Source organism: Lissotriton helveticus, chromosome 7 (genome assembly GCF_964261635.1).
Source record: "Lissotriton helveticus chromosome 7, aLisHel1.1, whole genome shotgun sequence".
NCBI lineage: Eukaryota > Metazoa > Chordata > Amphibia > Caudata > Salamandridae > Lissotriton > Lissotriton helveticus.
In genome coordinates this window covers 553,307,316-553,332,644 of record NC_136068.1, presented here as the reverse complement: position 1 = coordinate 553,332,644, position 25,329 = coordinate 553,307,316, and the positions used below count along the sequence as shown (strand labels likewise).

The following is a 25,329-nucleotide window of genomic DNA, read 5'->3' as shown; positions in this document are numbered from 1 at the left end:
ATGCCCCAGGGACCACCACATCTTCGGGGCTTATATTTGTTTGAATGTGGGTGGGCCATGTGGACCTTCCCAGGCCCTGGGGACCGCCACCTGCCCGGTTCTTTATTTAAACATTTTTGAGGAGGGCAGTGTGGACCCCTGAGGCCTCATCGACCACCACATCCCCAAGGCCAAATATATTAATTGGAAGAGGGGTCGAGCAGCCCCCCTCCCTGGCCACGTATGGCCCCAAGGATCCCATTACCCAGGGCCCAGCCATAACTCAATGGGAAGGAGCCACGCGGCCCCCGATCTATGGGCTGATTTTGGCCCCATGCTCCATCTCCCAGAGCCTGACCTTTAAATATATACAATATATATGGATGAGGGGGGCTGCGCAGCCCCACTCCATGGGCCGATTTCTGCCTCGGGACCATATTCCCCAGGCCCGGCCTTCATTGAATAGGGGAGGGAGCATGCAGCACCCCCGGCTGATTTCGAATCCGGGGACCTATGTCCCGGGACCGGCCATGTGTCATTGGTTCCCCCAGGGCACTAGTGTGCAATGGGATCACAGTGGGAACCTCAAGGCCCCTGCGACTGGCCCCCAACATTATTTTATTTCACCCCCAAGGAGGGGCGGTCCCCGGTGCTGCAGGTGAGCTGTACAGGCCCCCAGTATTTTACTGTAATCTGCCCCAGGGATGTAGCAGTCCCTGGGATTGTGGTGGGCTGCTGTGGTTTGCCCTTGGGAGCTGCTAGTCCCTAAGGCTGGGCCTGCCTACATACATATTTCCAAGTGCCCTGGAGAGGTGACGGTCCCTGGGGCTGCGGTGGGGCCCATGGGCCCTCCATGCATTATTTCACTGTGTTCTTCCCCAGGGAGGTGGTGGTCCCCTGTTTGCTGGTGGGTCCACCGAGCCCACCCACATACATATTTTAGAATGCCCTGGGGACGTGGCATGCCACTCAAGCCTCCCCACTTCATTAATACACATTAGCCCCAGGGAGTTGGAGGTCCCTGAGGCTTTTATATGCCCCAGGAGTGGCTCCCCGCTCCTATTTTTGTAGTATTCCACCAAGTCTTGGCTCACCCTGAGGCTATAATAAATACAAGCGCAGGAAAAGAAAACAGCACTTTTTTTTTTACCTCGGATTAGAAACCCTGTTGCACATTTGCAGCAACATTTTTAAAAACTCTTTTTTGCCCTTGCGGGCCAAGAGGCCTGGAGGATCTGCATCCCTTTATATACAAATTTGAATACATATGTCTCCCGTGAATATCCACTGCCTCCCAATCAAAGGACGCGTCACCTCAAGGTACCCCGTGGGAGAGGGTCCGTCCAATCAAAGTAATATCCCCTTTGGCAGGGATGACGACGCCATGTGAAGATGCTCTTTGAAAGCCTTTAATCAGCCACCATTGAACGCTTTGCGGCTGCGCAGCAGCCTTGTTCACCATTGCCGAGGCATACAAACAATCACCATTTAAAGTTCTCTTTGTGTGCAATCATGTGACAACTACCACCCTGAGTGATAGTGAAGAAAGACTTGTAGTTTTTACACAAATTACAATCATTACAATCATATTGATTATAATTTTTTTCTTCTCTTCTTTTAGTATCAAAACGCACCCCAATTCATTTGAGATTGATGCATTTCTGTAATCTTACACATAGTAAATTATTGTACTTTTACTACTGCGTGCACATTCACCAAATGTTAATTCATTACATTGCGCATAGTGCAATTAAACATGTTAATGTTGGGACCAGTGTCTCTTGTATGTATTTTCACAATTTACTTTTGTTTACAGTATCACAAATTCTTACAAATGCATCATAACATTACTTAATATTGTGTCATTAAGCCCAAGTGGGCATTTGTGGGTATGTATACCGTTTCTCAACACGGATATTTACATTGTAATTTTGCTCAGTAGCGCTAACTCGTATAGATGCACCATATCGCTGCCTGTTATTATGTGATTGAGCCCAAGTGGGCATTTACAAGCATGGTGCGTATTTTAAATCAAAATCCTACTAACTTTCTTTCTGTACAGTGCTCAAAACATAAAAGTAAAACTAAGCTAAACTTACAAATGACATTAAAATCATTACTTGCAGTCATGGAGGACTCACTTTAGCACATAATTTTCCAATTCTATAAATGTGTATAAAAATCCTCTTCTACATTCAGCCCTTCTGGAGTTTTTAAATTTAACTCAATAATATAGCGTGACCCATAGCTACTTCTTATAACAGAACTAGTTAGTGATGATGATATAATTGGACTTATATTTTGGCGGACGATAAATCTGTCACCATTGTGATGGAGTAACCCATCCACCAAGATCTAAATCAGGTCCTTAATCTCGGGAAAGGAAGCCAGAATTCTTCAGTGGGGCAAGAAAGCACACTGTGGCGAAGAGTGCTGCATGTCGTCAGATAGCTGTTGGATGAGGTCTTGGTAAAGCCATCGACTTTTGCTGGGAAATGTCAGTGTGGTAGAAATTTAAATTTGGCAGCCAGAGAAGGTCCCTTTTCAGCCAGATACTTTTCTTGCCTTCTCCCGGCAAAGATTTCTACCATATGACTTTTTTGGAGCCCAGATAATTCCAGGGGATCAATGCTGAAACTTGTAGCTCTGTATGGTCCTGCTGAAACAGATTTGTTTCTGCAGAGAACAACGCGACGGCAGCAATCTGAATCTTTGGCACAGAGCATCTTCGTCGAATCAGGTTGGCAGGTTGGTCCACCTCCCCTGCCAGTTCTCAGAGCAAAAAATCCGAGAAACTTTTCTAAGTCCCCGGTTTCAGGATTTGTTAGGAAGAGTACACTTTAATACCTACAAGTGTCTAAAATCCTAGAGACAGCACTTGAGGAGTCAACACTCACTCCAGCAGAGGTAAGCAGTGGGGCCTATGGCAAGCCCAGTTAGAACTGGTCAGCTGGAGAAGCAGGAAAAAGGCCTCCTGAAGCTTGTTTTAGCCCTGTAGGTCAAACAGGAGGTCAGCCAACTGACTCTTGGTGCCCCCTTCTTTCTCATGGGTACAAGACGGAGAGCAGTTCTAGTATTCAGGATTCTTCTCAGGGCAGAAAAAGCAGGATCATTCCACTTCTGTTCTTCCACTAGTCAAGAAGTGATTTGAGGAGATTGCTGTTGATATGACATTTCCGCACAATGCCAGTCTGTGGGTAGCGGAAACTCCTGGCCACTCCTTAACCAGTGGGGTGAATGTTCTCAGCGGTGTCCCATCTACTTTTGCAGAACTTCCTGTGTGTTATATTGTAATCAATCATCTGTGCCCCTCTCTGATGAAAGCCAACATGGCAGAACCTTTCATCCCTTCCACGGAGCTCCTGTCTTACCCTAGTGGTGGGGTCAGGGGACTGAGCAGCCCCTCCTCTGTGGTCACTCAAACCAGTTCTGGGGCAGCTTATTTCCCACTGGACCTGGTGCCTAACTGGCTAGGTGGGCAAAGGAAGGGGGCAGGCCCATTTATTAGCTTCATTTGCCTGTGAGAGGGTATGTCCCTTTGAAATTAAAACATTTTTAGGCATAGCCCAGATGGTCAACTTGTCAGAGAATCAGAACACTTCCTAACTCCCAAGGTATTTATCTTAGCTCTGAGAGCAAGTCTAGCAGGGGAGCCATGTGGCTCCTGGGTGATAGTTAGTAGCTCATGTAGATACACTTGTAGAGGTTTAGACAGGCAACAGGTAACTTTTCTAAAAATACCTGCTTACATTTTTTTATTAGAAATCTGACTTTAGCAATGAATTAGGCATGTAATAAATCATTTAAAATAATCCAGGTATGAACTCAGTAGCTGCTTCCAACGCAGAGATAGACACTAATAAATTCTCTGTTTATCCCAAGGCTTTCCTATGGAACTGCTACCCCTGCTACAGTGATAATAGCTCTGAGGACTTTTACACAGTACGGACATGTTTAACATTAAACTTTTAGAAGCCCTATATTTTAATACCTTACTCCTTGTCATACAGACATGCAAGACAAATACACAGGTTACTCATTCTAATTTAAAAGGAGGATTCAGGCCTTTCAAAAGGGGTTATTGTGACAGCTCGAGTTTGCAGTTTAAACCTGCACAGCTAGGGTACTGGTGGCAGCCCTACAGTCATGTGTGCATTGCCCCTATAGTGAATGGCACAAAGAGTACTGAAGTCCACTTGTGACATTTAACTTACAGGCCCTGGTACGCAGTGGTACCATACACTAGGAACTTAAAGGTATGGTAAATATGGCAGTCAGGCATATGCCAATGTTAACATGTTGAAAGAAGCACCACCCTTCGGTAGGCAGACAAAATATCAAAATTAAAATATCGATATACAATAATATCGATGTTTTAATATCGATGGTATAGTATATCGATGTGCCATAATATCGACAGACAGAATATCGAGATTAAGGTATGTATGTTAGTAATATCAAAATTTTGTTGTTTAGTGTTATGTATATCATTTTGTTGTTTATATGTTTGCTAAATATGTTTAGAAATGTATGTTTGAAAATTAGTAATTTTGTTAACATTTTGCGTTTTAGTATTAGAGCGGGTTGTGGGTTTATAGGGGAATAGGGTGGGAAGTAATTTAATAATAATTAATTAATTAATTAATATATGTTTGTAAATATTTTTAATTAATAATTAATTGGTAAATAATTAATATTAATTAGTTATTTAATTAATATATGTTTGGAAATATTTTTAAATAATAATTAATCGGTAATTAATTAATATTAATTAGTTAATTAATTAATATAATTTTGTACATATTTTTAATTATTAATTAATTGGTAATTAATTAATATTAATTAGTTAATTAATTAATATAATTTTGTACATATTTTTAATTAATAATTAATTGGTAAATAATTAATATTAATTAGTTAATTACATTAATTAGAGTACTTTTTTAATATATATTTTTTTTTTTATTGTTAATTAATTATTTGGGAAAAATTAATATTAATTAGTAAATTAAATTAATTATAGCTAATGTGCTAATATATTTACTTTATTGTTATTGTTAATTAATAATTAATTGGTAATTAAATAATGTTAATTAATTTTGGGTAAAGGAGTATTTTTAGGGTTCAGGGTCAGTTTTCAGTTCTTGGGTAAAGGGGTATTTTTTGGGTTCAGGGTCAGTTTTCAGTTTTTGGGTAAAGGGGTATTTTTAGGGTTCAGGGTCAGTTTTCAGTTTTTGGGTAAAGGGATATTTTTAGGGTTCAGGGTCAGTTTTCAGTTTTTGGGTAAAGGGGTATTTTTAGGGTTCAGGGTCAGTTTTCAGTTTTTGGGTAAAGGGGTATTTTTAGGGTTCAGGGTCAGTTTTCAGTTTTTGGGTAAAAGGGTATTTTTAGGGTTCAGGGCCAGTTTTCAGTTCTTGGGTAAAGGGGTATTTTTAGGGTTCAGGGTCAGTTTTCAGTTTTTGGGTAAAGGGGTATTTTTAGGGTTCAGGGTCAGTTTTGGGTTTTTGGGGTACAGGGGTATTTTTAGGGTTCAGGGTCAGTTTTGGGTTTTTGGGGTACAGGCGTACAGGGTAAAAATAAAATAAATGTAAATTTATTTTAAATGAATTAAATGAAATTAAAAAAATAAAATTACATTAAATTATTAAGTTTTTAATTTATTTTAAATGTATATGTATTACTTTTAATTTTTCAATTATGTTTTAATGTTTTTATTTAATATTTGTTAAATTATATGTATTTTAAAATTATTTTTACATTATTATTAATAAATTTAAAAAAACGATATTTTTAATTTCGATATTTTTGTACTACGATATTATTTTTTCGATATTTTTGTACTTACTATTATGTAGATATAATTTCGATATTTTTGATTTCGATATTTTTGTGTCGATATTTTTGTATGTAGATATTCTGTCTGTCGATATTATGTCAGACATTCCCACCCTTCACCACAAGTTAGCAAGGGTAAAGTGCACAGAGCTCTATAGCCAGCAAAAATAGGGTCCAACTAAAAGGGAAAAATTCTTTGGGATCCTGCAGAAATGATACATTTCTAACAGGTTACATTTAATTTTCCCACTATGAGGTAAGGACGAGTGTTGTTCTTAGGAATGGTTAGATTTAGCATTCCAAATCCTAATAACATTTAAACAAACATTTAAATACCTAAAACATAAAATTATCAAAACAGGTTAACAAATAAATAACATTAAATGCAAGAAGCCACTAATAATACAACCATATCATCATAAATAAAAAAGATCATGAATAAATTGCAGTTCCCTTCCTACTGCCCAAAAAAACACAATCTCCACAAAAATATGAGAAGGAATCATGAATAAAACGGTAACATTAAATTATTCATTAATTAAAACAAATAAACAAATACAATCAAATTTCTGTGTAGGAGAGAGGGGCAGGACAACAAGCCTGGCATCTTCAGCGGCCCTTGCCGCCACCACGCGCCACATACTTGCTGTTTGCACCCGGAGGTGCGTATATCTACAGGCTGGGCCCCCGTTGCGCAGGAGCCCATTTCTGTGTAGGAGAGATGGGCAGGACCACAAGCCCAAGCATCCTCAGTGGCCATCGCCGTCACCAAACGCCACACGCTTGCTATTTGCGCCCAGAGGCATATTTTTCTACTGGCTGGGCCCCTGCTGCATGGTAGCCAATTTCTGTGTAGGAGAGAGGGGCAGGACCACAATCCCCAGCATCCTCAGTGGCAGTCGCTGCCACCATATGCCACAAGTTTGCTGTTTGCGCCCGGAGGCGCTTATATTTAGAAGCTGGGCCCTGCTGCATTCAACCCAAAAGCGGGCCTGTCTGTGCCCATCAGAGCCAGGAGGAGGCAGGGCAGGGCCACACCCCTTGGCTGTCGTGGAACTTCATCGTTTTGTCCATTACCATTGAGTCGAGTGCTAATATGGTAAGGTTTTATTCTCATAGACTTTGCTGCTGACCAACTGTTCCCTATTCCCCATTTAAGCTTCTGTTCCACTCAACCAGCTCCTGTTGTTGGTTTGACTGGAAATTGGAGGAATTTGTGGAGGGAGGACACGAGTACCACGAGGGCACGCATTGAGACACTGTGATACTGTGTTTAGAGGGTATATATTGGAAGAACTTTCTGTCCTCCTCTCCCTTTTCCTATTAACTCACCTTCAATCTCCCCTTCGGTGTAACAAGTGGTCTCCCCAGAGGGTTTTAAGGCTATGGGCAAAAGGAAGGGCAAGGATAAAGCCCAGGGTGTGCCCGCTCTAAAAAAAAGGGGTATAGGTGCAGTCTGCCATGAGTCAATGCACAGGATTAAGTCCCTTCTCACTGAATGCGATGAAATAGCTAGCTCTGAAACTATTTTGTCTCCCTCCCAACTACTAAATTCTATCAGTTCTGATACCAACACCATCCCAGAAACACTGACGGAATCATCTTCCATGCCTCCTTCCATAAAAAAGTCAGGCATACAAATTCCTTTGATGTTTAAAAATCCTCAGAAAGGAAAGAGGGCTAGAAGCAGTTGCCCTAGTTTTACGCCTCAATTAATTTCAACCATACCCATCTGTGATTCGCAGGATCCCAGTGTCGAGGTTTATGTACCCCAAATAGAGTGCCACAACAGATTTGAGGTCCTTACAGTGGGGGCTAATGGATAACTGGTGGGTGGTGTGGTTGGCAAAAGTGACGGAAAAAATGTACTGGTTGGTTTATTGCAATCCTTGAAAACAACCATTGAATCTCTGAGAGACGAGGTGGCCCTTTTGAGGATGGAATTTAAAGAACTATCGGGGAGGGGTAAGATCGACATGGGGACTGCCCTTGAAGCCGGCCAGCCCTCCCATCTACCTTCATTAAGAGCCCAGCATCTTTATGTCTGGGGTCATCGGGGGTGGAGGGAGGCAGATTCGCCTCTTCTACTTTAAACACGACTCATTACGCCCCACCCCCCAGGACCACTCCAAATCGCCCTATTTACCCGAAAAACAGCCTTGGAAGCATTCCATACTTAATTAAGCTGATGACCCCCCAGTGTATATTCCAGGGAAGGGGGAGGTGAGTGTGGCAGCTAAGGGTAAAACCGTTCCACTACAAGGGCAACCTACTTTGTTTGGGGTTGGCAGACCACTGGGGAAGGGGACAGTAATGGATGGACTGTACTTTAGATCCCAGCATCAGGACACTAGCTCAGTAGTATATCTGACAGCGGTACTTAAACTACTAAAGGGTGGTTATGAAGAATGTGACTCACTCAAAAATAAGGTCACCCACTGATTCAGGTATACCTGGCACTGCTACTCAATCATAAGACACGATATTAAGTATGTCAAACGAGTAACGGTTCCGGGGTCGTAATTGGATATCATTAAAGTGTTGTACTTTTGCATAGCCGCTGTTGATGGTTTAATGTCTATTGATTCTCTCACCATCCCCATTGCTAAAACCTCTATTACAATTAGATATAGACCACTGGCAGGAATACAAAGAGCTAGCAAAGCCACTTAGGTCTATAACGAGAAGGGGACCTCCAACTAAAATGAGTGGAGTAGGAGTTCAGGTATGACCACAGACACAGGAGGTTTGCCACTTTTGTCACACTTAGACGAATATGTAACCCCTTCTGATACAAACCAGATTGGGTCCTCAGCACAAGTACCCATAGGGATGGGGCTGCCTGTAAACATTAGGGAAAATTGTGATCACCTGATATTGGACCGAGGAGAAGAGGGGGCTGGACGTCTCCCCAATATTGACCAAGGGGGAGTTACTGTTGAGAGTAGTATTAAATACACCCATACCAATGTTGAACCCAGACACTTAAGAGTTCTGGTCTGGAATGTGGCAGGGATTATCAAACTATTAGCTGACCCTGACTGGGGCACTTTTGTGAACTCACATGATGTGATACTTTTCCAAGAAACGTGGAGTATGCATACCCCCTATATGAGTGGGTTTTTCACCTATGGCCTAAATGCCACAAGGAAAGAGAAAGGGCGACCATGATGAGGCTTGGCGATCCAGGTCAAAATTGCTCTTGGCCTAAAAATAAAGTTGGTTTACGTAGATTCCCTTGATATTTTAGCTATAAACCTGGATTCATGTAGCAATCCATAATGTCTATAATAGAATTGCCCGGGGCTTTGAAGACACTAACACTACCAAAGTCCTAGATCATGTATTATCCGAATCCATTCATAGTGCCCCAGTTCTGGTAGCGGGGGATTTCAACTGTACATTTGAACCTTGTGCCCTGACCCCCCACGACCTGACAGAGGAGTGGGACAGTGTGTGGCAGGTCCCACAGTTAGATCTCCCCCAGTCAGGTGGACGAAGAAAGGTAGCCAGGTGTTGGCCCTTACATTGCAACATGGCCTGGGAGCCACCAATGGAAGAACAAATCAGATAAAAAAAAGGGGAGCTAATCTTTAATAGACCTGAGTATGCCAGCCGGATCGATTACTGTCTGGTTGCACTTAGACGTTGGCCATTGATTGATGATATGGCAGTGGTCAATCATCTAGACAGCTACCATAATGCCCTGATCCTCTCCCTAATAAACCAGGGTGACATTGCAACTGGAATGGCCAATAGGAGAAAGAAGACTCTGGGAGAACTGGCCATCACAAACAACTTGAGAGCAATTAGATGGTATTGGGTGGAGTTACATCCAGAGACCCTGGAAATAGTAAAAGATAATGTACGCCTGGATACGGAAAAGATGTCAAAACTCCATAAAGATACAATAGTTTAAATATTTACTACCCAGCATCAAACCTTGTTCAATGATATTGGGGATCTGTTAGCCAAACCATGTAGGGACGAGAAATTGAAGTATAGTCAGATTCAGCCTAAGAAAGAACCTCAGGTAGGCTGGCATAATCAGGACTTCAGGAAAGCCAAGGCTGACCTTGTTCAGGCAGCAAAATCTAATGATCACTCGGACCTGGTGGCTTGTAGAAAAGGGTATAGGAAAGCACTAGAGTTAGCAAAGAAGAATTCAGAAAGCTCACTCTGTCCTTCAGACAAAAGGCACTAACAACCAAAGACTCCAAAACTTTCTGGAAACAAGCAGCTTACTGGTTAAATGGTAGGAAGCCAAAATTGGAGTTTACGTTTCAGCCAGAGGAGTGGGTGACCCACTTTGGGGGTCTCTATGCTCTAGGTAGTACTGAGACTGAGGCTCCATCTGGAGCATGGGGGGGGGAATCGCACGATGACATGGACGGCCGGTGTTCTTCATGGAACAAACCCGGGTGGCAATTCACTCTAGAATCCCAGTGACCTATACAAAGAAGATTTAACTGACTGGGTTCTTTATATTTACATGATAACAAATGTCATGGCAACAGGCATGAATATCCCCCCCTCGTGAAATATATCGGAAATAATCCCTATTTTCAAGAATGGTAACAGAGGTAAACTAGCCAGTTATAGACCGATAAGTTTAATTTACTCACTGCAAAAAAGTTTCTGCAAGCACATGTTGGTACAGGTCCAGGAGTGGATATCAAAGCATCATATCCTGTGTGACTTCCAAGCAGGCTTCCATACTAACATTAGCACATTGGACCAGGTCTTCCGTTTTATGTATATATACTGGAGGGAGGTCAGTATCAGCGGGCCCAAGCTAAATGTTTCTTTCGTGGACTTACGCACTGCTTTGGATCTAGTACCAAGAGCCAAGTTGTGGAGAGTGGTGGCAGAAATGGACATGCATACAAAGGTAAGATCGTGCACTGCTTAATGGGCATGCCTCATAATTTATTAGAAAATGTAATTCGGTTGCATTCTTCAAGTACAGCCCAAGTTAGGTGGGGGGGAAATAATCAACTCACTAAGCAATTCCCTGTTCAATGTGGAGTGAGACAAGGGTGCATTTTGGCGCCCACACTATTCTCCCTCCATATAAATGAGGTGGTAGACTATCTAGACAGGGATGGATTGGATGCCCCGAAAGTAGGGGAGAGAAGAGCCCCAGTCCTACTCTTTGCGGATGACACACTATTTATCCCTAATTCCTGCTTTGGATTGCAATAATTGTTGAATGATTTTACTGGGTTCTGTAAGGAGTATGGCTTGGTACTAAATGAGGCTAAAACAAAATATAACATCTTCTCTAAGGAGAGTACCAAAACATCTAAAAGGCCCATGTTCCTAGGAAGTACCCCCTAAAGCAAGTCTCTGCATTTGATTATCTGGGTATCCACTTAACTCCTAAGCTAAATTGGGCATCACACATTGAAAAAGCACAGCTGCCACTAACCCAACAAACTGCTCAAGTAAAATACAAGAAAATACAGTGTCTAGGAAAGTGCCTCCAACACTGGAAATTTATAATGCCAAAATATTCGTGCAGGGGGCTCTTTACGGGTAAAATTGTGGGGCATTGGGAATACCGACTCTCGCACCATTGTAAAAAAACGTTTTTTTCCATCACTTTTTAACCTTCCTAGTAGTACCCCTTTGGCTCCTATATTTTTGGATTTGGGCCAAAAATTGCTAGCTCACAAGCTGGCCTATAAGCAGCAAATGTTTTGGTACTATCTGTGGTCGGTTAATGAGCTTTCCCCCTACAGATCTGTGGCAACTGATCTGATGCGAACCCAGGTGAACTCCGTTCCATGGTTTTGCTCCCTTAAAAATTTACTTAAGAGACTTGGGATGGAGGAGTATTGGTCTGCTCCTAAAAGACTGTCTCACATTCCAAAATATAGGGTCAAGAAGGTATACTGGGATACTATTATAGTGAAGGAGATGGCCAAATCAGTGCGTACATTGACTCAGGATTTTATGAGTTTTAAATTCATCCCATTTTATGAGGAAACGGTTGATGAAATTGTTCCACCCTTTGCATGTAAAGTATTTCTACAATTTCGTTTTAAAACTCTACCAACAAAATTGTTCTGTAAAACATGTAGTAATGTTCCCTCTGAAGATCAGTGTCCAGCATGCAAGGCTAGCCCGAATCAATAGTCCACTTGCTATTTTTTTGCCGCCACTATACAACTTTGAGGGGCAAGTGGATTGTTCCGCTTTGTAAATTAATTGGTCCTAGGCATTCTTTTGAGGTTTTGAGAAACCTAGCCACCGACACCCGTCGGGTGGTAGTTTTTGGTCTGGCCCGATTCTGGCATGCATTATGTATCAAACATTTTAAATGTATTATATGAGCTTTTTTCCTTATTTCTCTTTTTCTGCAGGGTGGTAGTTCTTGGTCTGGCCAGATTCTGGCATGTATTTTGGATCAAAAGTTTTAAATGAAATATATGAGCTGTTTTTTTTCTTTTAATTCACGATTTTCTCACGTCAAACTTGGGCTCAGATCTTGAACAAGGATCTTTTAATCTTGCATTGTTTAACAATCGTTGCATCTTGCACTTTGTAAAATGATTTTTATTCCCTGTATTGTTTTATATTCATGTTGCACCACGCACTTTGCAAGATATTTGTGATAGAAAATAAAGTTATTTGATGATGATGATGATGAGGATGATGATGGTAAAATACATTTCCCAATTTTTAATAATGAATACACGAATTAATAAATTAGCAACTATTTATAGAATAACAAAAATATACATTTAAAAATAATCAATTAAACATTGACATAATTAACAATTGAATATTAAATAAAATATTAATATAAGTAAAACAATTATAATTTAAATGCCTTCCCACCCAATACCCCTACAAACCCAAAAGCGTACGACTAAAATATATATGACTAATGTAACTATACTAAAATATATATAGTTTAAAAATCACAAAATATCTCAACGTATTAAAATAACAATTAATTGATTTACATAATAAATCCCAAAAATGCATTTAATTAACATTTAAAATAAAACAATAACTTCACCCCCTATCCACCTACATTCCCACAACCCACTAATAAATTATAAATGACTAATAATTTTGCAAAAGTTAATTACACATTTAAATGTCAAACTTTGTTTGTAACATTTTTAAACAATGACATTAATAATAGCACATTAAAGTAATATAACTAATATATTACAGTAATTAAAACGTGATTTACTAGAACACAATTAAAGTAAACAATATTCTATACAAAAGTATTGTTGAAAACAATATTATATACATTAAAAGCAATATTCTTACCTTTTATATTTTGTCGCTATATTTTTGTTGAGCCAATATTTTTGACACCATGTTCATGTCACAGAAAATGTTGAGAATTATATTTTTGTCATTCACCCTGCGATCTACCTCCCCAGAGCTGTGCGAATATTCCCTCTGGCCTGTCTAAATCCACCACAACTTGTGGTCTGGCATAGTCTGCCGCTCTTTTTGTCTCACGTAGCGACACTATGAACATCAGCTCGGTCCACTTGCATCATTGATGTAATCATTCAGACTTTCCTGGTTCCCCTCCTCAGAACCTACTGTTGTTCTGATTGAGGGTGCAAACTGTAATTGCCATTTCCTGCATGATTGCAGTCCTGATCACGGACATCCTGGAGAAGGAAATGGCGAATGGGGAGATGGAGCAAAGTAGTTGTCTCACCTCGCCACTCGCCATTCCCTGCTGCGGGATATACCTTCATAGGAGATTAAGCAGAATTACACAGGCTGCATCTTTCATCAGAATAGGGGAAGGCACAATGGTAGGTGCTGTGAACTGTAGGCAAAAGATTGGATCTATAGTCAGTACGTAGACTGTAAAAGCCACTTGTTATCTTAATTTTACTTTCCTTTTGTTGAACTGGTGATAATTCTACCTGCCTTGGTAAAGAGCATGGAGGCTATATGCCAGAGCAAAACGCGTGCCATGTGTTTGTACAACTTGCATATCTGTACCTCCTAACTTTCCACTCCTTTCACTCCCATTTCAGATTGAGCTCTGTGGTCGTGGGTCTCTCCCTCGAGCTCAACATTACAGTCTCCATTCGGAATGACCTGGAGGATTCCTACAATACTCTTGTACAACTCTTCTATCCTGCAGGCCTGTCATACCGCAAAGTCACACTTCTGGAGGTAATAACATAACTTTTCTTCTTCTGTAGGCTATCTGTGAGGTGTCTGTGTTTTTTACTCATAACAGATTTAGAAGGGATCAAAGAGCAATGAATCTGCATGGAACACTTTAACTAACCCTTTTCTCTCAGAGATATTGATGGTTAAAGCTGGAAAGCATGCTCTGCCTGCTTGTGTTAGGAATAACAAGGACATGTGCAAGATGGGTGGTCTGTTTGCTGGGGTTTTCTGTATTTCAATAGTTCTGTTTTAGCACAATCTTCCGAATGAGTGGTGGCAATTTCTGCCCTGCAGCTTGACATTTTATTTCCCTGAGAGTATATCACTGTGCCGGAGGTTGTTCAGAGTGATCGCTTTACCACCTGACAGATGTGAAATAGTGGGGCTGTTCATGTGAATGGAAATATGTGCACTCCTTATGGCACATCTTTCCAACCAGTAAGGTTGCAAAACTGAAGGAGTCACTTCTGTTGCTTTGTGGCTGCTACCCCCCAAAGAGCTTCACTGATGGCCAGTATAACTATTACACCATTCAGTTTTCACTAATTTTCAATGGGCAAAATTAAATAATTGAATTATAAATGAATTAATTATATCACACAAATACCCAAAATGGTGCTGCTTTGCCTGTCCTTGAGATGTGTAGCTTTTCTGCTCAGAGGTGTTGGTAGGTCACCCTCACCTCAAGTCACGGGGACAACCGAGTGAATATGCAGGATAAAAGGGGTTCTACTTGCTCCTCTATATTAAATAGAATGCTGCTCACCACTATTGGGACAGATAACTTATTTTCTTGGCGAAACAAGTACGCCCTTCATGGCAACAGGTAGTGCACTCTTCGCTGCATAATGAATTGTATCTAAGATCTACTTGTAATGGTAGAATGCTGTTCAATTTGAAAAGGATAAACACCTCAAATGTATGGATGTAATAAGTGTTGGCCATTTTAAAAGATTAAAAATAGAACAACTGTAGATGAAAATATAGGTGATTATTAAATTATTAGCTGGAAGTATTTGTATGTACTTTTCTCATGTCATAATTTTTAAAATTTTCGGGGACAGGAAAACGATGATGTATAAAGGGAGGAGATGTGCCTAACAGCAAGGGCTGCCGACAATGGAACTGGGAAAACCAGGTTCAAGTCCTTACGTCGAATCAACATAATGTGATTCTGCGCAAATCACTTAGGGACAGATTTATAGGTTGGCAGAGAGACTAATTTCCATCACCATGGCAGAGTACTTTAGTCCTGCCATGGTGAGGATTTTCCGTGTGAAGTACTTAGAGATTACCGCTGCCCCTGCGGACATCTCTTGCATTGTCAGGAACCGGCCATCATGGTGGTTCCTGGAAATGCATTGTATGTTTGACAGACAACTCCTTAAAGACGGAGTCGAACGTCAAACGTACAACTTTCTTTTATTTTAAAAAATAAAATTCCAAAGTTCGGTTTTCTTTTTGAAAAGGAAAAGGATGAACCCATCACTATGGGAGCATTTTCGCATGGGTTGGGAGTCATTTAGCCGCTTAACTGCCGCTGCGGTGCGACGGTTCAGCGCAGTGGGCACAGCCACGTCAGCCAACGGACGTGCGCAGCACTATGAAGGTAGTACGCATGACGGGGTGTGGCCGACGCCAGCAGCGAAGGGGTTAAGGGTTTTCACTGTCCCTCATCACTATTTTTTTCATGCTGGTGATAAGCAGTGAAAACTGCCCTTGTGTCTGCCCACTCTAAAAAGGATTGGCGGACACATGGCAAAACATCTAACAGCCTTTACTCTGTCAGGATGTGTGTAGGCAGTGTAGATGAAGTAATCTCTGCTGTCTAAGCATTGAAAGTCCGCCTGACTCTAAATTAGGCTAGAGAATCTTCACGGTGGTAAAATGGGTATTCCGTCGCCATTGTAATGGAGTACCCTTTTTGCCAACACATAAATCAGGATCTTAAGCTCCTGTGTCTTAAACAAAATCTGGCCTTGTGTAATGTATTCTGATGTTCATCTAATGCATTCTAAAGTCCAGCGGCCGAGTTTGCGCTGTATATGAAATAAAAAGCAAGGTAAATATAGCTACCAGTGACAGCTCCTCCACTAATGCGGAGGAGCGTTGCCCCACTACTTTTAAGCAGTGTAACTAAAGGAAAGATAAAATGATAATAAATGTTATATCATTTTATTTGTTCAGGCTGCTTTGTGGCTGGGGCGGGCGGTACTGCTCTGCTCTCAGAGCAGGGTAGAGGAGGAGTGGTTTGCCCACTCCAAGTGCCAATGAATGCTTGGCCGTCCCTCTCGGGCCGGGCAAACAGTCAAGCGCACCTTGCATGTTCTCAATGCAGGCTGCATTACAGCCTTTGTGAAGAACATTCCCAGGCCCTCGTTTCCTGGCTGAGTGCTGAACCACATTGCTCAGACCATTCACATTGCTGCATTGGTCAGGGAAGCCTAAGTGCTTCCTGGTTCCTGTTCCGGCAGAGTCCAGCCGCGGAGGAGAGACTGGAGAGATGCTGCAGCTATAAGGTAAGTTTCATTATTATTTTTTTTACATTCCCCCACCACCCCATACCCCCCGCACTGCCATCCCGATCCATGCCGGTCAACACTAACCAGGTACAAGATCATGAATTTTAACTTGGTATTTCTATTGCTGCTTGTGTGCCTAAAGAAAAAAAACTAATTTGGAATTAACGTGAGAAGCCAAGGTTCTAAAGATTTGTTTGAGATTATTTTCATGGTCCTGAAAATATTGGAGTCTGCAGTGCTCTTATATGCAAAATAGGGACTATTATCTCAGGCAGAGCAAAAAGGAAGTATGGGTGCCCCTGTGCTTTAAGGTATAGAAAAGGTAATGCATCACAAAAAAGCATGTTGTGTGCTGGCAAAGATGATTGCTTGTAGGTTAGGGTTTGAAAGTTCCAGTAGAAGCTCTGCAAATGAATCCCTATCGTAGCTGTGGGACACATAAGCTAATATGCATTTAAGAATGCACACTTACACCTTACATGTTCTCATCCTAAAAGTGCAAATAAAACATAAAATGTAAATGCACATTGGGAACCGATGAGTATCTTGAATTATTTATATTTTGGAAAGTATCTGCTAGAGTACACATAAATCTACACAAAGTAAATGTGCCAATCCCGTTGCAAAAAACAGTACGTCACAAGCATACACAAATATATGCACTAAGGGGCACATGCATCAATGGAAATTGCATTTGCAAATGGTGAGAATCGCAACATTCGGCCGTTTGCGAATGCAATTCCAATTTTTGGGATGCATTACCATTTTTGTACTTTTCACAATTTAAGAAATCGCAAAAATGTGATTTCTTAAATTGCGATTGCATTTAAGGAATCTCAAATTGAGATTCCTTAAATGCAATGCATCAAACTTAAAACATTTGCGAATTCGCAAATAAGGGGAGCAAATTACCATGAACTTGACCTTCATGGTAATTTGCGAAAACTTTGAAAAATGCACTAAAGTGCATTTTTCAAAGTTCCATTTTACACACACACGTGCCTTTAGGGCATGTGTGTGTGCAAAATGTACTTATCGGCAGATTTCAGGGGTGCAACAGGGTGTCCTTTGGACACCCCTGCACCCTTGAAATTGCATTCTCAATTTGAGATTCTCTAAAGGTATATCGCAAATTAAGAATGTCTTTCCATTCATTCCTATGGGCCTTTAGGCCCATAGGAATGGATCGGGAGGTATTCCTTAATTGCGATTCTCAATTAGAGAATGGCAATTAAGGAATTTTAAGAAATCGCTATTTTTTTAGCGATTTCTTGATGCATTGCAGTTTGCAATTCCTTAATTGCGATTCCTTATTTTTCGCAATTAAGGAATCGCAAAATACAATATTGATGCATGTGCCCCTAGAGATTTATTTTTATCCCTGTATGGACTAAATACTTTCTCCGTACTCTTTTTTGCCCCTATAATTTGTGTTATTCTGTTTTATACTGTTCATTCAGTATTTTTTACTTTTTTTATGTTTGCTGTTTTCATTCTAGTTGCTTCACTTTTTATTCTGATTGTTCCTACTATATGATTGATTTTCTTTCCAGCCACTTAATAAAACATTTTCTTATTCTCTTTGTTATCAACCATCATACAAATCACTACTCCTTCCTATTACAGAATGGGATGAGGTTGGGGAGGCAGAGGGGGCTTGCTAACAGATGCTTCACATCCATCTGACTGCCAAGCCCAGGTAGGCATTGAGGTAGTGTCATCTACAACTAGCCTAGTACTATACGGACTATCACCGTTTTTTACTTGCGTCCACTGCTTTTTAACATTTAAGTCCATACACTCCAGAATCTTCTCTGTGAGTCCAAGGTAGCTGTCCACAACTACATCAATGTCACATAGATTATTTTCCTGTTACTTAGGAATTTGGATGGAAATCTTCAGTTGGTTCTGAAAATCTCCTGTGTCGGATCTCCAATTGACACACATTTTCTATTGATATGTTAGTTCAGAAAACTACAGCTCAAAGTAATAAACACTGGCTAAGATTAATTCAAATATTGCCCTCACTACGTTTTAGGTTTCGCATGAACAGCTTTTAAAACCCCTTGTATTTTTTAAAAAAATCTTTAAAGGGGCTTAGAGCCTGCCCATCACTTACCTTTTCTTACCAATGGCTGGCTCCTACATCACTTTACTTACCTTTGGCTGGCTCCCGGATCACTCTCATTCCCTTGCTTCCTATTGTGCATCACCTCCTCCTTGCCTTCCTGTTCATCCTGGGCTTGAGTCCTTGTCCAGCCGTGGAGCCTGGACCAAATACTATTCCCAGTGGTCAGTGTCCTTACACTGGCCACAGAATTCTGCAGGTGCTCTTTTTTATTGTCCAGAAATCAAAAAGTGATGTAGTAAAATGCTTATTGACCTGAAACCGGTGCTTCATTTTCTACCCTTGCACTTATGTGCTTTTACTTTGTGCAGTTTTCCAGTGTGTGTATTGCCTGCCTGTCTATCTGTCTGTCTGTCTGTCTGTTCGTCCGTCCGTCCATCCATCCATCCATCCATTCATCCATCCATCCCTCCATCCATCGATATATATATATACATATAAATATATACATATACATATATACATATACATATATACATATACATGTGGAGGCAGCATGTGAATTGGGACACTGTCTTCCTCTTTTTTCTCCTTTGGAAATTATAGATAGTGTAAGCGTGCAGCTTGCCTTTGTTCTCACTCTCGACCCCCCTGCCAGCACTTTGGTGGTGCTTTCACAGCTCCAACGCAGCCCTTTTGTTTGGTTTTAATTTGTTCCTTTGTTGATGGATTTTGCAGCGTACTTCCAGTGCCATGGAAATGGATTTCACCGAGTTGTTGTAAATTTCCATCCAGAATAACATGTGCCTTTCTAAGATCACTTGGGTTTACGCTGCCATGTAGATGCCAGCGCAGCTTCTGTTACATTATGAGATAAGCATTAGTCCCACTCATTCTCCAGTTTCGGCTGCTGTCTCCATTATCAGTGGCTCATCAGATAATCTGCTGACTTCCTTTTCTTGCAGCAGGCCATGCATGATAAGCTAAGTTTCTAATGTGTTTCAGGGAAGGGAATGATTTGAGACCAGGCGGCCTATTTATAAACCTGTTTGCGTTCGGTTTGCACCACACAATGTAGTATATGTATGACGCAAACCTTCACTGAGATTTATGGAGCACCGAGGTCACTTTGCTTGACACTGAGTAGCTCCATTATATTTGGAGTAAAGCACCGTAGCACAAATCGCTGTTTTGACTTAAGATGCACAAGAAAGGTGTTCCATGGGTATTCTGTGGGTGTGCCCATGCAACTTCCATGGTTTTTGATGCATTGCCAGGTCTACCATGGTGCAAAGGTGCCTGTGTTGGCACTAGGCTGCCATAAGGGCGCCAGCACAAGGGAAAAGGCAAGAATGGGCTGGATTGCCTTGGATACGGCAAATTCCTGCCCTTTCCCTGTCACGGAGTGCAGCAGCCCTGTGTGACAAGGTCATAAATATACCCCTTAGTGTGTAAGGGAGAGTGGGCTTGTGAGATGAATCAGGTGGTCAAGAGAGCTGCAAGGCTCCTTATTAAAGTGCTTTAGATCTTGGCTGAAGGATTAACTAATGTTTTAATAAGATGTTACTGTGCGATATGGCTAAAAGTAAATTTCCAAAAAGTGCTATGAAGTGGTCAACACTGCCAGCATCACAGTACTTTGTTTGCATTAACTTTGCCGTGCAACATCTTTAAAAAGACACTAAAAAAGCCAATAGCCATGGGCTTTGCCAATGCTTGTTATTTGGTTGGTTTTCTCAGTGGGATGCCGTAAATGCAATGGTTATATCCAGACCTAGTTCCCATGCTCACCTGCTATAAGAATCACACTGCACCTCACTGAAGAGACACAAAAATACTGAAACCAGTCTATCGCTGATTTATAGGGAGCATGGCCTGGTAGTTCGACCGCACTGGTCTTATATGAGCTTGGTCAAAACTGACTTACATAAGGTTGGCCCCTGTCTGTAGTGGAACAAGGAGTAATATACAATCTACATAAATGCTGTCCATGGTAATTACGTTTGGCTGAGAATATGCATTCCTCCTGTCATTTTTTTAAATCTTAAAAGTCTGGCATGTAACGGGACCAGTTTGATCTAAGTTTGAAACTCCTGATTGACGCCATTTTTCTAAATTACCAGCCACTTTTTTCTATGTTAAAGAAACTAATGGTGGTGACGGTCTTTGTTTGAGCCTAAAATATATTGTTTTGTTTGTTAGTGTTTTTCAGGGTGTTGTGTAAATTCATAGGGAAATCAAGAGTTTACAATTTTGATTAGAAACACCAACTGGAAAACTGTCTGCTGATTGCCATATAAACATCTTGAGGGTGAGCCCTCAGTGTGTTCCAATGTACTTTACTAACATAATATTTATCTATTGTATTTTGTTCACTCATGTATTATTTTCTTTCTAACTCACGTTTTCATGGGATTTTATTTGTCTAGTCCAACAGGCGTTTAATGTCCATTAATTGCAATACAGATGTGGGCCCAGAGGAAGCTGCTGTGAGGAAAAGCACCTGCAACATTAACCATCCCATCTTTAGGGAGAGCTCGAGGGTAAGTTCTACTTCATGTCATTTTCATTAACTCTTAGCTCTTAAAAAAAGTGTCTGAGTGACTGTGTGGGTGTGTAAATGAGTTTGTGAGTGCTGTGATGGTCTGTGAGTAGATGGGAGAGTGGCAGAATGGGTGTGTGAGTGGGTGTTTGAGTGTCAAACAATTCTTATAACTTGTACCTAATGTGTAAGACTTCACATGCCCCACACCAGATAACACTGCATCGTAATTCATCCTCTGGACACCAACCAGGCAGAAATCCCTCAATTATGCGGAAACACACCATTTAGGGAGGTCTGAGGATCTGCCAATACAAGAACAGCGCTTTAAAAAAAGCTGATAACATAACCTGCATATAGTCTAAAAAGGCCCAGTTCAACACATTCTAGAATAAAAATAGATGCATTATGCGATTATTGTTCCTAAATCTGCCCTGGGAGAGGGAGTGTTTGGCCCCTCCCCTATTGTGTGTTGGCTGGGCCCAAGAGGATGGGATCCCCAGGCTGAAATCTGTCCAGGAAGGGGGAACTGTGTGCCCCCCCTCCCCATTATTTGTCATCGGGGTCCTATGGATTCAGGTCCCTTCCCATATATATATATATATATATATATATATATATATATATATATATATATATATATATATATATATATATATATATATATATATATATATATATATATATATATATATATATATATATATATATATATATATATATATATATATATATTCCACACACTCCTGGTTGTGATTCCTTAGTTGAAAAACCAGAGTCGGAGCCCAATTGTTTTACGATGCTGTCAGTTTATTGGCAGAACAAAACCCAACGCGTTTCAAGATCCACCGATCTCTTGCTCACGGGGGGGGCGGTCGCCAGTAGGTAGTTATAGTTAGGATTGTTTTCCATAGGGAAATTGCAACATTCTATTGGGAATGACTTTGGCGCCGGTTGAGGAATCTGCTTGAAATCTTCCTCAAATTTGCCTCGCGGCGCTCCGCTCCTTCCCTGAAAGTTTGGAGGGGATTTGTCAATCGGGGGCCGAGATAAAAGGGGGGTCCCAAAACGTGTTTTCCCCATGTTAATTTCCATAGGGCGGTTGGACTCACTTTTAGCTCGAACGGCTGAATGGATTTTCACCAAACTTGGCAAAATTGTAGGGACTGGTAGCCCGATGTGCCTTTGCTATGTCTCAAGATATGTGCTCCAGTGGATTTTGAGTAATTTAGGTTAAAAAAAATATATATATATCTATAAGCGTGCCCTGGTACGCGCACCGGGGAGCGCACCCAGCACGTAACGCGAGTAACGCGAGTTCGCGCGCAGAAAGCTGATTGGCTCTCGGGTGTCTGTAAACATTCCAAACAGTCCGAAGCGGCCACCATCTTGTGTCTCGGTAGGATCGAGACACAAGAGGTGGCAAAAAACAAAGGGGGAAATGACCAAAAGGGGGCAGGGTAGACCCCCTGACCCTCTAGGTTTGATGTGGGGGCCATAAAAAGCTCCGCGGGACAAAAAAATAAAAAAAATAATTCGATTTTCACGGGGGGAGCGCTCGGTACGCGCACCGGGGAGCGTACCCTGGAGAAAAAACAATGACAGACTTCTTTACAAATGTAGCATTTTTTAATACATTGGAGGTAGTTCTTTTTCATTTTTTTTAAGAACACAGCTCTTTGATGAGAATTGGAGGTAGCTCTGAAAAGAACTTTTGTTTTTCTTCTTTATTTTTAACAAATACAAAAACAGGGAACTGGAAACAGCTCAACAGGAGCCCAAAAATAAATAAAAATGAGGCCTGGGGATGGCAGCGGTGGGTCTCGAGAGCTCGAACCATGATTGTGACACTTTGCTCCCCATAGCAAAGAAGATGGTCACATTTTCGGCATTTTATTATAGCCTGATTAAAAGCAGGCTGAATATTTGGTATCATCTCCTGCTCACGCCGACGCACAGAAGGTGTTGCTCCACCGGTAGAAGTAGAGCCACCTTCCCTGGGAGCCTCTCGTGCCAGAGCCCTGACACTCTCCCGTGCATAGTTCTGGGGATGTTTCCTTTCCACGTGGCGTGTCATCGTCCAGTTCCCGAAGCTGTATTTTTTTCTGGGATTTCCTCTCGATAAGATGGTGTGGTATATTTTACACTCCACTTTTGGAGCATTTACCTTCTTCAATCCCTCTGGAATTTTGAAAAATTTCCAGATGAAATGTTCCTTCACAGTTCGTTCAGGAACCTCCTCATCAATGAAATCCTCAGTCTCATCACTGCAGCTGGATGCTCTTGCAGCCATGATAATAGAAGTAAATATGACACAGGTGCCAAAAGAAGGTCTTGCACTCACAAAAGTGAAACAAGAAGTGAAGGAAATGGGTGGGGATTTCAGTCTTTGTAAAAAAAAAAGTTAGGAACCAATGAAAAGAGTTATTTCAAGGTCATATGACTTGTTACGCTTATGCTACGCGCCCCGGGGCGCGCCCCGGGGCACGTAGCGTAAGCGCGTCTGGACGTTGCGCGATCGTATGCGCTCGCGTGCTTCCGGGTGCGCTTACGCAGTGCGTCATATGACGCATCACGCGGTTACGCGAAACGTCATGATGTTGTTTTCGTTCGCGGCAATAGCGCTAACGGGACGCTCACCGGTACGCGCCCCGGGGCGCGCCGCATTATTGCGCTTACCCGTGCGTTCACCGGTACGCGCCCTGGGAGCGCTCCGGGGCAAAAAATAAAAAAAATAAAAACAACTATTAAATAATTATACAATATAAAATTCGTTATAATTTTTTTTACTTTTTATACCTATAGAGATTTGCTATTAAAAAACCATTGAAATTCACTGAAAAAACCATAGGTTTCACACCAGTTATAGTTAGAAATTAGCATTTAAAAAACCTATTAAATTCACTGAAAAAAACATAGGTTTCACACCTGTTATAGTTAGCTGGAAGTTTTACTCGCATAAAACCATTGAAATTCCCACGTTATAGTTAGTTGGACTCACTATAACTTGCGCGTGCAATGCACTGCTGATGACATCACATATTACATCACTCATGACATGGTCAGTGACATCACTCATGACATCAATGATGACACCATCCTTGTGACACAGTGACAGACCTCCTTTCACTGTAATGTAACACTTGAAACACATATTCAAAAATAGAAACTATAATTTTCAAAAAAATGGAGATACTCATACCAGTTACAACAACCAATTCAATAATTCTACCATCTATATACACATCCACTCATACACCAACAGTTCTATATAATCACTCATACGTATACTCACTCATCATATATAGTGATACACCTATACATCCTGTTACACACCAACAGTCATCCAAAAGATACTCTCACACATACTCACACATGCAAATAAACTATTGAACATCCATTTATTTGCATATACAGCTATACACACACTACCACCTTACTTCTAAGGAACCTTACACATACTTACTCTCTTAAACAATCACTTATAGAAACACATACTTATTTAAACAGGAACTCTTACAATCCCTTACTCTCACATATAGTCACTTATATACATCATTATTCACATATACTACATTAAAACATATGTAGTTACTGATAAAGACAATAGTGAGATAGTCATTCAGTCAGTAACACACACATATACACAGTCATCCACCCATACAGTCCTGCACATCTGCTGTCTTCAAAACATATAAACATATACAAACAGAGAGTCAGTCACTCATGCATCTATGTTCTAAGTAGTACCCCCACCAAACATATTGACACTCATATTGATATAAAAAAAACATCTAATAACCCATATACATACACATGTAGCTACTCACCAACCCATGCAGCTACTTATACACAAAGTGAAACACTAATCCATATATTTAAATATTTAAACATTACTATATATGTATACACTAAGATACACTTAATAAGCCAGTGAACCAATCAATTTAAAAAAAAAAAAAACATCCATGTAAACCCTTATTTAAACATTAATTCTTCCATCAACTTTTACATATACATATATAACACATATTTATTTTTTAAAAAGACACACATTCACTGGATGGTGTCATCAGTGATGTCATGAGTGATGTCACTGACCATGTCATGAGTGATGTAATATGTGATGTCATCAGCAGTGCATTGCACGCGCAAGTTATAGTGAGTCCAACTAACTATAACGTGGGAATTTCAATGGTTTTATGCGAGTAAAA

General features: G+C 40.9%; 1 protein-coding gene across 1 annotated transcript in view; it reads left to right on the top strand.

The window, feature by feature from the left end:
* Window positions 1-25,329, top strand: part of LOC144768737 (integrin alpha-M-like) — a 364,452-nt gene that overhangs the window by 234,207 nt on the left and 104,916 nt on the right. The window contains exons 20-21 of the mRNA XM_078652620.1: window positions 13,842-13,983; window positions 21,003-21,116. Of these exons, the coding sequence (XP_078508746.1) occupies window positions 13,842-13,983; window positions 21,003-21,116 (256 nt within the window). The remainder of the gene's footprint in view (window positions 1-13,841; window positions 13,984-21,002; window positions 21,117-25,329) is intronic.